The sequence below is a fragment of the Heptranchias perlo genome, chromosome 14 (genome assembly GCF_035084215.1).
Source record: "Heptranchias perlo isolate sHepPer1 chromosome 14, sHepPer1.hap1, whole genome shotgun sequence".
In the NCBI taxonomy this organism is placed as follows: Eukaryota; Metazoa; Chordata; class Chondrichthyes; order Hexanchiformes; family Hexanchidae; genus Heptranchias; species Heptranchias perlo.
Genome location: NC_090338.1, coordinates 3,918,064 through 3,931,325, shown reverse-complemented (window position 1 = coordinate 3,931,325; position 13,262 = coordinate 3,918,064). Strand labels below are relative to the sequence as shown.

Genomic DNA, 13,262 nt, shown 5'->3' with positions numbered 1-13,262 from the left:
TGAATAAATCCACGGGCTCTACTGCAAGTCCATTGGCGTCAGCGCGAAGGATCGGTGATGTAGTGGAAACAGTTTGGGTTCTGTGGCATCCATTAGCACCTCTCCCCCCCCCCCCCCCCTCCCCCCTGGATTTCCTCCGCCCTGCCCCCTCCAATCTGAGATCGGTTAACTCACCACATGCCACGGCCTTGTGCACACCCTATTTTGGTCAATCAGCTTCAGCCACACGCCCACTTTACGCCTGCCCCGCCCTCCCTCCCGATTCTGCCCTTGTCCCCGTAAAGTTTCTGTACTCTGCTGCTCGACGCCGATCTCTCGTGAAACACTCAGGAATTCGCGACGGTAGCGCTGCGCGAGATCGTCCTCAGCCTCTCCTCGCTGTTCCAGTTTCGTTTCCCTTCCCACCAATTCTCCTTTCACCCTCCCCGGTGGTTACACCAGCAACGACTCACCAGTCACGCGGTGTGAAGCGACACGGACAGGGTTTATTTCTTGCCGATAAAATCTCAGGGCCAGCTCGGTATTCCGAGTCACCTCTCCATCAAGAACAGTAGAAACTCGCGCGCGCGGAACTCGAAATAAACAGGCCGGAAAACCCAAACCAACATGGCAAACCACTCAAGACTGCCATTAATTTAAGACATTTTAGTTTGGCATATCTCCAAAATGAAGACACCGTTCTTTCTTGTAAGAATATACTTTTCTTTTAAAAACCAATTTAATCGCGCGTAATTAGAATAAATTGAGCTGGAGTCAATTAAACACAAAAATAAACGTCTTTCAGCAACAAAAATTAAAACTCCTTCCTGATTGAACAGCTGCTTAAGCTCAGAGACCAGAATGACCCAGATTCCATCCCTGGTCTGTGCCAAGTCACCAGAATGATACCGGGGCTTAAAGGGTTAAATCATGAGGTCAGGTTCCACAGACTGGGCTTGTATTCCCTCGAGTATAGAAGATTAAGGGGTGATCTAATTGAGGTGTTTAAGATGATTAAAGGATTTGATAGGGTAGATAGAGAGAAACTATTTCCTCTGGTGGGGGGAGTCCAGAACAAGGGGGCAGAACCTTAAAATTAGAGCCAGGCCGTTCAGGGGTGATGTCAGGAAGCACTTCTTCACACAAAGGGTAGTGGCCTCCTCCTTTACACTGACTCCCGGTCCGGCAACATCTCCATTTTAAAATTCTCATCCTCATGTTCAAATCCCTCCATGGCCCTCGCCCCCTCCCTATCTCTGTAACCTCCTCCAGCCCCACAACCCTCCGAGATCTCTGCGCTCCTCCAATTCTGGCCTCTTGCACATCCCCGATTTTAATCGCTCCGCCATTGGCGGCCGTGCCTTCAGCTGCCCGGGCCCTAAGCTCTGGAATTCCCTCCCTAAACCTCTCCGCCTCTCTCTCCTCCTTTGAGACGCTCCTTAAAACCCACCTCTCTGACCAAGCTTTTGGACACCTGTCCAAATATCTCCTTATGTGGATCGGTGTCAAATTTATGTCTAATAATCGCTCCTGTGAAGCGCCTTGGGACGTTTTACTACGTTAAAGGCGCTATATGAATGCAAGTTGTTATGGTTTAGCCTCACACATTAAGAATGGCAACTGCTCCCCACAGAGCCTTATTTGAAGGTGAGTCAGTGCCTTTGGGGATCGGGAGGGACAGAAAAACAAGAAACGCAGACACAGGAGAACAAAGGATGGCTTTTACTCACCGACCACTCTGGTATTGTAGTAATCGGGCAGCATTCGCTCACAGAGTGCAACCAGGAGCCAGAAAGCCTCTTCCTCGTTGCTGTAGAGTAACAGGACCGAGGTTACGATATTCATGGCCTGCAAGGGCGAGGAGACAAGGGGGTCAGACTCTGGTCCATCAGAGGAACTCGCAACGCACAGAGAAAGAGAGCGGTCGCCAAGAAATGAAGAACCGGACAGTAGGAAATGGCTCAGCTGGTTACAGCTCTGAGTTACTAAGCCGTTTGACCCAGGTTCAATTCACAGTCTACCATCAGTCGGCTGATCTCAGCTGAGCTGCTAGTAGGGGCATCACAATTCGCCTCAGATCTCCTGGGATAGGGAAAAGGAGTTGTGGGGGGGGAAGCAGGGAATAGATCAGCCGGGTTTCCTGCTCATGATCACGATCCAGTGACCTCTGCTGGGAAACGCTGTGTGTGTGTGTGTGTGTGTGTGTGTGTGTGTGTATTGGGCAAGGACAGGATCAGATATGGGATGTGATGCCCTCTCCAGTCCAATAGCTTACCGGCACGAGAGAGCGAGAGAAGAGCGGGTTATGACCCGCCAATCAACACTCTCTCAACCGGATAAAGACAGGGCAGCCCCCTTGAAATGACCTCGTCCAAATACCGATCCCCAGCTCAAGGACAGCGTACACGATGACCCTTAAGAATAGAACATCACCAAGCCAAAGGCAGACAACACTTTGGTAAAAGCACTTGAGCAGAAGCTGCTATAAGTCGGGATGTATTTAAACTGCCGTAAAACTAACACAGACCCTGTACCTTCAGTTTATCTTCTGCAATACCGGGCCAGGCGGAGGCAGCCACGCCGGGCCAGGCGGAGGGACCAATATTGGAAGGGGAAGCTGTTCCTCGGCCAGAACAACGTTTCGCACGGATACAGGGAGCGCCACCTGGCGCCCGAGAATTATCCGGCAAGCCGAGTGGAACAGTTCTGAAATACGAGCTCCCAGCAGAGAGGGGGGGGGGGTGCTGCTGCTGCTGGCGGGGGGTAATCACCTGGCAGTACCCAATGTTGGGGTTGCGGAATGCGTAGGCGGTCAGCACCCTCCGTAGGGCGGCGATGCCCATTTCGTTCTGAAAGGCCGGGTGCTCGGGCATGGAGCGGTGAAGGTCCCTCTCGATCTCCTCGGTGGCCAGGTTACACTTCCCCATGGACTTCTGCACCAAGTCGGAGTAATACCCGGGGTGCGTCACCATCTCATTCAGAGCACCTAACGGGGGCCAAGGAAGAACAAACACAATGAAGGAAGGTGACAAAATTATTCCAGAAAATACGCGCGCTGCGTGAATTTATTTTTGATTTTTGAAGGCTGGATGTGCAGAGAGGAGGGATGGAGCCTCGGTACTCTAGGTGGGGGAGAGAGACGGCAGGTCTTTAAATGAAAAAGACTTGCATTTATATAGAGCCTTTCACGACCTCAGGGTGAAAGCCAATGAAGTGTGGTCAATATTGTGATGTAGAAAACGTAGCAGCCAATTTGCGCACAGCAAGCTCCCACAAACAGCAATGAGATAAATGACCAGATAATCTGTTTTAGTGGTGTTAGTTGAGGGATAAACATCGGGGAGAACTCCCCTGCTCTTCTTTGAAATAGTGCCCGTGAGATCTTTTACATCATCCCGAGAAGGCAGATGGGGCCTCGGTTTAACGTCTCACCCAAAAGACGGCGCCTCTGACAGTGCAGCACTCCCTCAGTACTGCACTGGGAGGGTCACCCCGGATAATGTGCTCAAGTCTCTGGAGTAGGCAGAAGGCATCAAGGGGTATGGGGAGAGAGCGGGAATATGGTATTGAGATAAAGGATCAGCCATGACCATATTGAATGGCGGAGCAGGCTCGAAGGGCCGAATGGCCTCCTCCTGCTCCTATTTTCTATGTTTCTATGTAAACCAACGACCTTCTGACTCAGAGGCCAGAGTGCTACTCACTGAGTCACTGTCGCACTTTCGGGTCGGATGAAGGCTGTTCATTGTAACGAGAGGAGAGGCATCTAGTTACATAAAACAGATCAAAACCGGTCTATTTTCACAATGAGGGCAATTCATTTTCAATCTGCTTCCCTCTCATTAGAGGATAAGTCGGTTGGAAATGTTATCAGGGATCAGGAGCTGAGTCGTGTTAAATGAAGGCTTGAGTGAAAAAAATTTCCAGACAGTCAAATTGGCTAAGGAATCAACACACACACGGTCACACGCACACACACACACACACACACACACACACAGTCACACATCCCCACGCACGCACGGTCACACACCGTTACACACCCGCACGCACGGTCACGCACCCCCACGCACACACCCACATGCACCCCCACGCACACACCCACATAGTTACACTAACATCCCCACATCCCCCACGCAGTTACACTAACATCCCCCACCCCCACGCAGTTACACATACACACACACCCCCACGCAGTTACACACACACACACACACACACACACACCCATGCAGTTACACAAACACACACACCCCCCCACATAGTTATACACACACACACACACACACCCCCACGCAGTTACACACACACACACACACACCCATGCAGTTACACAAACACACACACCCCCCCACATAGTTATACACACACACACACACCCACGCACAAAATTACACACACACACACCCACGCACAAAATTACACACACAAACACACGCACGCACAGTTACACACGCAGTTACACACGCACAGTTACACACGCACAGCCCCGTACATGAGGGAAGCATGTGATCTGAATCTTGTGATTGATCAGCACTCTTAACCAGTGAGGGATCAGCCAGTGGGATATAATCCAGACGGGTCAGACAGAGTGTAGACAACCGGCTCCGCAGATGGTGAAAGTGAACATGACCCCCAGTAATTCGAATCCAATGCACCATCTGTCAAATAAAGTCTGTCAATTAACATATCAAAGTTTGCAGATGATACAAAGATGGGAGGGAAAGTAGAGAGTGAGGAGGACATAAAAAACCTACAAGGGGATATAGACAGGCTGGGTGAGTGGGCGGAGATTTGGCAGATGCAATACAATATTGGAAAATGTGAGGTTATGCACTTTGGCAGGAAAAATCGGAGAGCAAGTTATTATCTTAAAGGCGAGAAACTGGAAAGTACTGCAGTACGAAGGGATCTGGGGGTCCTAGTGCAAGAAAATCAAAAAGTTAGTTTGCAGGTGCAGCAGGTGATCAAGAAGGCCAACGGAATGTTGGCTTTTATAGCTAGGGGGATAGAATATAAAAACAGGGAGGTATTGCTGCAGTTATATAAGGTATTGGTGAGACCGCACCTGGAATACTGCATACAGTTTTGGTGTCCATACTTAAGAAAAGACATACTTGCTCTCGAGGCAGTACAAAGAAGGTTCACTCGGTTAATCCCGGGGATGAGGGGGTGGACATATGAGGAGAGGTTGAGTAGATTGGGACTCTACTCATTGGAGTTCAGAAGAATGAGAGGCGATCTTATTGAAACATATAAGATTGTGAAGAGGCTTGATCGGGTGGATGCGGTAAGGATGTTCCCAAGGATGGGTGAAACTAGAACGAGGGGGCATAATCTTAGAATAAGGGGCTGCTCTTTCAAAACTGAGATGAGGAGAAACTTCTTCACTCAGAGGGTAGTAGGTCTGTGGAATTTGCTGCCCCAGGAAGCTGTGGAAGCTACATCATTAAATAAATTTAAAACAGAAATAGACAGTTTCCTAGAAGTAAAGGGAATTAGGGGTTACGGGGAGCGGGCAGGAAATTGGACATGAATTTAGATTTGAGGTTAGGATCAGATCAGCCATGATCTTATTGAATGGCGGAGCAGGCTCGAGGGGCCGATTGGCCTACTCCTGCTCCTATTTCTTATGTTAAGCCCAGTCCCAGTAGATTACTGCTCACTTAAATATCTACAACAGGGTCAGTTTTACATTAAACAGTCTGTTCTTTGTGAGCGGGCTTTCTGTAAACATCTTATTTAAGTTGTTTATGCACTCGTGCATCACTTTGTCAAAATGTCTCAATGACTTTAATGCAATGACCATTATGCAGACAAACGGGGCAGCCTTTACTGGGCTCAGCCACGTACCACAAACAGGATTTCCTCCCTCCCCCCCAGTGTTACATACCTGAAAACAGCAGCCAGAGTTCCCCCCTCAGGGATTCCGGCATCCCCTTCAGCACGAGATCGCGGGTCTTTGACGTGCGATACATACACACCCCACGGCCAAATTCGAAGAAGTGAATATTCCAGGATTCTTCCTTCATCTTCTCCTTAGCCTGTCCGAGCAAAAAAAACAGAGACTGCGGTAAGAAACACTGAGGTGCATCATTAATCCTTCAATCTCCACAGGAGTTAAAGACAACGGCCCGGAATTTCCTGGGGAATTTCAGTGTAATTGCAGCGCAAGAACACAGGAACAGGAGTAGGCCATTCAGCCCCTTAAACCCGTTCCATCACTCAATTAGATCATGGCTGTCTCAGAGACGAGAGTGCTACTCACCGAGCCACGGGCGATCCATGTGCAACGCAGCAATTAAACAAAAAACCTTGCATATCCGAAAAGCGGAAAACGCTGGAATTGAACAGCGGGTCTCTGAGAAAGAGAGCCGGAAAGCTTAGTGTTTCGGGTCGAGACTCTTCATCGGGATAGACAGATTCCGTGACCTGCTGTGCATCTCCTGCTTTTAATGCAATTAATTTTCCTCTTAGTTTAACACAGCACAGTTAATTAAAAAAAGCAATCTATCGCAGAGGCTGAAACTACAAATCAGAATGCAATGGCCTCCTGCCAAATAATTAAGCCGTTAACATTACGCCAATTTTCAAACTTATGAATTTTTTTTTGACCTAATAAGTGTTCTGATTTTTTTTTACATGTGAGCATCAATAGGACACAGTGCACACACCACTCCCTCTTTGTTGGTTACATCATTGCAAGGTTGTACTTTAGTGCAGATTGGAACATAGGAACAGGAGGAGGCCATTCAGCCCCTCGAGCCTGTTCCGCCATTCAATTAGATCATGGCTGATCTGTATCTTAACTCCATTTACCCGTCTTGGTTCCGTAACCCTTAATAACCTCACCCAACAAAAATCTACCAATCTCAGTTTTGAAATTTTTAATTGACCCCCAGTCTGAACAGCTTTTGGGGGAGAGAGTTCCAGATTTCCACTCCCCTTTGTGTGAAGAAGTGCTTCCTGACATCACCCCTGAACGGCTGAGCTCTGATTTTAAGGTTCTGCCCCCTTGTTCTGGACTCCCCCCACCAGAGGAAATAGTTTCTCTCTATCGACCCTATCAAATCCTTTAATCATCTTAAACACCTCGATTTGATCACCCCTTAATCTTCTATACTCGAGGGAATACAAGCCCAGTCTGTGCAACCTGTCCTCGTGATTTAACCCTTTTAGCCCCGGAATCATTCTGGTGATTGAGATGTTTTTCTCCCTCCTCACCCCACCCCATAGCAAATGCTAACCCTTCTTTATTTTGAACACCTCCGTCAAATCACCCCTTAACCTTCTCTGCTCTGAGGAGAACAACCCCAGCTTCTCCAGTCTCTCCACGTAACTGAAGTCCCTCATCCCTGGTACCATTCTAGTAAATCTCCTCTGCACCCTCTCGAAGGCCTTCACATCCTTCCTAAAGTGTGGTGCCCAGAATTGGACACAAGACTCCAGCTGAGGCCGAACCCATGATCCTAAGCTTCTATGATCAGAATCAGGAACACAGGAATTGGTGGATGAAAAAAACCCAAGGTCCATCTAGTTCACCTTCTCCCACCCTGGGAGTCGCATGATACAAGAATAATGGAGTTGGTGACTAATCATTGCAATCAATCTCTATCAACTAGTCTACAACAGACCGACGTGACACAAGAGAATCCCCAGTGGGGAGAGTTTTGGGAACCATAGGTCCAAAGTCACCTGTTTCTCCCGAGCCTGTTACACGCACCACGTCATGTCTCAAATTACTCATATACTATATCCCAAAATATTATTTTCTGAAAGAAATCTCACTTGCATTTATAGTATCATAGAACATGGAAGGAGGCTATTTGGCCCATCGTGCCTGCGTTGGCTCTTTGAACGAGCTATCCAATTAGTCCCATTCCCCTGCTCTTTCCCGTAGTTCTGTAAATTTCACCTCTTCACGTTTTTGAAAGTTATTATTGAATCTACTTCCACCGCCCTTTCAGGCAGCACATTCCAGATCATAACTCGCTGCGTAAAAAATATTCTCCTCATCTCCCCTCTGGTTCTTCTGCCAATTATCTTAAATCTGTGTCCTCTGGTTACCGACCCTCCTGCCACTGGAAACAGTTTCTCCTTATTTACTCTATCAAAACCGTTCATAATTTTGAACACCTCGATTAAGTCTCCTCTTAACCTTCTCTGGTCAGAGAACAATCTCAGCTTCTGCAGTCTCTTTTCTTGAATGAATTTTTAAATGAATCAGCACACTGATTCCACTGTCTCCCTGGAGAGCCTGTTCCACAGACTGACCACTCACTCACTGAAATATTGTTTCCACAGATTAGTTTTGAGTTTATCCTCCTTCGAGCACAGGCCGTGTCCTCTGGTTTTACTGCTCTGGACAAGGTGAAACAGCTGGTCATGGTCGACATTATCTAGTCCCTTTAGAAATATATAATAATGATATTTTATTTTGTCTCCAATCCCCTCTACTGTATCCGAATGGGTTGTCCCAGCATTAAACGGACACACAAAACAATCGTACCATCTTCGGGCTAAGCTCCTCTGGCGACTCTCTGCGGAAGATGGTCATTAGCGCCCGAGTGGCGGTCAGCGCGGTTTCATCGGTGAAGGTGGACGGTCTGTTGTCCGAGCCGGACTCTGAACTTGGTGTAGAAGGAGTCAGTGAGGGCACTTCATTCAGTCCCGGGAAAACCTGAATCATTATATATTAAAGAAAACACAACAAGCTCATCAGAAATCGGCGAAGCTGCCTTCTTGGTAAACTCCTCACCGATCCATTTGTGTTCGGTGCAGAAATCGTGAAAGTTCTCTTCAAAGGTTAGTTACGTGTTAATTACGTTGGTTAAATACATTCCACACATGACCGCGGGGCTCGGGCGCCACCGACCGCGCGGCCCGGGCGCCAGTCACCGGAGTAGTGCAGCAGCTCGCAGCAGATTTGTACGGTCATCGCCTGTCCGTCTCTGAGCCGGGGATAAAAGGAAGAAATAAAGAACGAGAACAAAAGAAAGAAAAAAAGAAAAGAACAAGATAGAAAGAAAAAGGGAAAAATATGGGAAAACGGAGTAGCTGATTTGCACACTGCAAGGTCCTACAAACAACAATGAGGTTCCACTTCCTCCTGTGTCAACTCCCCCAACATAGTTATTGAAGTTCTTAATGAATTTTCATCAGCAACAGAACTTGAGCCAACACAGGCCAGTCTTGGTTAAAGAAAGGCACTGATGGATACTTGGCAGACAGTTGCCGGAGGAATGGTGTAAGGCTCTGGGAGAGGGGCAGCACCGCGAGGGGAAATAAAAGGAGGAAGACCGTGAGGTACCTCATCCTCCATGCTGTTCTGCCTCCGGAGCACTTCCTTGCTGCTGTAGCGTTTCCTGGAGGGCGTGCGTTGGAGGAAGTCCGAGATCTTCTGCACCAAGAAATCCCTGTCCTTTAGGTTGGCGAAAAGGAAAGTCATTTTGTTCTTGGTACTGATCGACAGAGGACTGGGCAGAACACTGGAGCTGTCTGCTTTCTCCACAATAGTCACCTAACCAAACGGAGAAAATAATAAATCAACACTCATACTCGCCACCTGACCGAGACTCGGGCATCTTCCACTCCCAAGTTATCCTTTCCCATAAACTTTTCAACTCCCTCAACAGTCCCTTCCTCACAATCTACGAGCTTCTGAAGCCCAATTCTGGTTTCATTAAATCACTACTTCACGTCTTTAAAAAGAAAAATCATTCTGGGGAGGTGGGCGTCGCTGGCAAGGCCGGCATTTATCGCCCATCCCTAAGTTGCCCTCAGAAAGTGCCTTCTTGAACCACCGGTAGCGGGTTTGATACACACTGAGTTTCTCGCTGGGCCACTTCAGAGGGCAGTTAAGAGTCAATCACGTTGGTGTGAGACTGGAGTCACTTATAGGCCCAGACCGGGTAAGGACGGCAGGTTTCCTTCCCTAAAGGACATTAGTGAACCAGTTGGGTTTTTACGATAATCCGACAGTTTCATAGACTTTTAAAAAAAACGAATCCAAATTCTGTGGTGGGATTTGAACTCACGTTCCGTGGATTATTCGTCCAGGCCGCTGGATTACTAGTCCACTAACATAACCTTTCTTGGTAGTGTCCTGGATTCTGGGCCTTGGATCCTGAATTTTAAATAAAATCCTCTTTTTATTAGGACAGAGGCTGGTTAATAGTACTTTATTCAAAGTATTTAATGAAACTGGTTTTCTAAACCAGTCCTACATGGAATGAGGTCAGGCAGTCTCAATCCAGATCCTAATGTGTGAGCCCACAGCACAAACAGGGCCATGGGACGGGCTTCGTGAAAACTGGAAAAACTAGTGGGGGGAGTCCAGAACAAGGGGGCATGACCTTAAAATTAGAGCTCGGCCGTTCAAGGGTGATGTCAGGAAGCACTTCTTCACACAAAGGGGAGTGGAAATCTGGAACTCTCTCCCCCCAAAAAAGCCATTGAGGCTGGGGGTCAATTGGAAATTTCAAAACTGAGATTGATAGATTTTTGTTGGGTGAGGGTATTAAGGGTTACAGAACCAAGGGGGGGTAGATGGAGTTAAGATACAGATCTTAGCCATGATCTCATTGAATGGCGGAACAGGCTCGAGGGGCTGAATGGCCTCCTCCTGTTCCTATGTTTCTATCACACTGACGCCATAGGGAGATGGTCTTCCAAGGTGGGAATGAGGCGTGTCGATGGGGCAGAGCAGAGGGGGCTTTACTCTGCATCGCACTCCAACTAGCCCGGACCTAAATTCATTTTAGCTCACAACTCGGACCACTTTGTGGAAGCAGTTCGGGGAAGAGTCACGCTGCTGATCCCCAGGGTCCACACTTCAAGGTGTGAGGACGGATTGGAGAAACTTGGGACTTTTCAGCCCGGAATAGAAGCGATCCTACTGAGGTTATAAAAGATAAATTAAGGAAACAGGAAAGGTTAACCCTGAATATTACATTAATTTAAATTATTGATTCATTCAAATGGAAGTGAGATAGATTTCTTTCAGAAAACAGCAGGGGAACCAGGGGACACGGCCTGCGCTTGATGTTAATGCAACCTGTCCTCATAATCTAACCCTCGAAGGGTTTCCGGCATTTCTGTTCATCTGACCGCAGGGTGGATATTATTGCCTTCGAGAGGGGACACAGATATTTTTGAGTATCAGGAATGAATTTGGAGCTGGCTTTCTTAGGGGGAAAAAAAAAGGGGACACTTTAAGGCGAAGTTTATTTCTCCTTCGAACGCGGATCGAGCTCCTGCACTTTCATCATTTTGCTTTTATTTCAGATTTAGGAACATCAGGAACAGAAGGAGACCATTCGGCCCCTCGAGCCTGCTCCGCAGATCAATCAGATCACGGCTGATCCGCACCTTTACTCCGTTTACCCGCCTTAGTTCCATACCCCTCGATACACCCAACAAAAATCTATCGATCTTAGTCCTGAAAACTCCAATTGACCCCCAGCATCCACAGCCTTTTGGGGGAAGAGAGTTCCAGATTTCCACTCCCCTTTGTGTGAAAAATTTCTTCCTGACTTCACCCCTGAACGGCCGAGCTCTGATTTTAAGGTTGTGCCCTCCTTGTTCTGGACTCTCCCCACCAGAGGAAATAGTTTCTCTCTATCTACCTTGTCGAATCCCTTAATCGTTGGGGTTACCCGGGGAACACTGTGTTCTACTCACTTCACGCAGTGGTATAATTAGGTTGCAGACGTCCTCCTCTTTACTGGCAAAGCAGATGTAATTGTTGGAGACGAACATCTGTCCCATGATGTGCATCTTATTGAAGGGGGTCCAGAGAGTGCAGTCCGTGTGTCCGTCCAACCTCTCGTCCTTTGGGAGCTGGAACGTGGATCTGTAGCGCTCGTTCTTGGCTCGAGCATCCAGATCCCTACAGGTGAAGGACAGAAAGAACCAAACTAGTGAAGGGAGTCGGTGAGGTGGGAAATCTTTTTACCAAACCAGATACTAAAGAGATGCACACAGGGAAGATTGAAAAAATGGTTTAAAAAAAAACCAAACAATATCTTCGGTTCCAAAAACCGAAACAAATAAGAACGGTCTAAGCTTATCTCACCACCAACTCCCTCCACGTGACCTCGAACATAGAAAGAATTTGCATTTATATAGCGCCTTTCACAACCTTTACGAGGATGTTGCCAGGGCTGGAGAATTTTAGCTCTGAGAAAAGATTGGATAGGCTGGGGATGTTTTCTTTGGAAGAAAGGAGGCTGAGGGGAGATTTAATTGAGATAAATAAAATTATGACAGGACTAGATAGAGTGGATAGAGAGGACCTATTTCCCATAGCAGAGGGGTCAGTGACCAGGGGGCATTGATTTAAAGTGATTGGTAGAAGGATTAGAGGGGAGCTGAGGAGTAATTTTTTCACCCAGAGGGCTGAAAGGGTGCCTTCACTGCCTGAGAGGGTGGTAGAGGCAGAAACCCTCAACTCATTTAAAAAGCACTTGGATGTGCATTTGAAGTGCTGTAACCTACTGGGCTACGGACCAAGTGCTGGAAAGTGGGATTAAGTTGGACAGCTCTTTATCGGCCGACACGGACACGATGGGCCGAATGGCCTCCTTCTGTGCCGTAACTTTCTATGAACCTCAGGAGATCCCAAAGCACGTTACAGCCAATGAAGTATTTTGAAGTGTAGTCACTGTTGTAATGTAGGAAACGCAGCAACCAATTTGCGCACAGCAAGGTCCCACAAACAGCAATGTTATAATCATAGTAGGTACAGCACAGGGGGAGGCCATTCTGCCCATCATGCCTGTGCCGGATCTTTGAAAGGACTGTCCAACTAGTCCCATTCCCCTGCTCTTTCCCCATAGCCCTGTAAATTTTTTCCATTCAAGTATTTATCCAATTCCCTTTTGAAAGTTACTATTCAATCTGCTTCCACCGCCCTTTCAGGCAGCGCATTCCAGAACATAACAATTTGTTGCATAAAAAAAGTTTCCTCATGTTGTCTCTGGTTCTTTTGCCGATCACCTTAAATCTGTGTCCTCTGGTTACCGACCCTCCTGCCACTGGAAACAGTTTCTCCTTATTTACTCTACCAAAACCCTTCATGATTTTGAACACCCCTATCAAATCTCCCCTTAACCTACTCTGTTCTAAGGAGAACAATCCCAGCTTCTCCAGTCTCTCCACATAACTGAAGTCCCTCATCCCTGGAACCATTCTAGTAAATCTCCTCTGCACCCTCTCTAAGGCCTTGACATCTTTCCCAAAGTGCGGAGCCCAGAATTGGACACAATACTCCAGCTGAGGCC

The 13,262-nt window shown here is 47.6% G+C and overlaps 1 protein-coding gene across 2 annotated transcripts in view; it reads right to left on the bottom strand.

Moving 5' to 3' along the window:
* Window positions 1-13,262, bottom strand: part of LOC137332259 (TBC1 domain family member 9B-like) — an 82,521-nt gene that overhangs the window by 45,023 nt on the left and 24,236 nt on the right. For both annotated transcript variants that reach the window (XM_067995957.1, XM_067995958.1), the window contains exons 6-11: window positions 11,662-11,869; window positions 9,290-9,499; window positions 8,489-8,659; window positions 5,873-6,023; window positions 2,751-2,965; window positions 1,710-1,827 (exon numbers count right to left, since the gene is read on the bottom strand). In XM_067995957.1, the coding sequence (XP_067852058.1) occupies window positions 1,710-1,827; window positions 2,751-2,965; window positions 5,873-6,023; window positions 8,489-8,659; window positions 9,290-9,499; window positions 11,662-11,869 (1,073 nt within the window). The remainder of the gene's footprint in view (window positions 1-1,709; window positions 1,828-2,750; window positions 2,966-5,872; window positions 6,024-8,488; window positions 8,660-9,289; window positions 9,500-11,661; window positions 11,870-13,262) is intronic.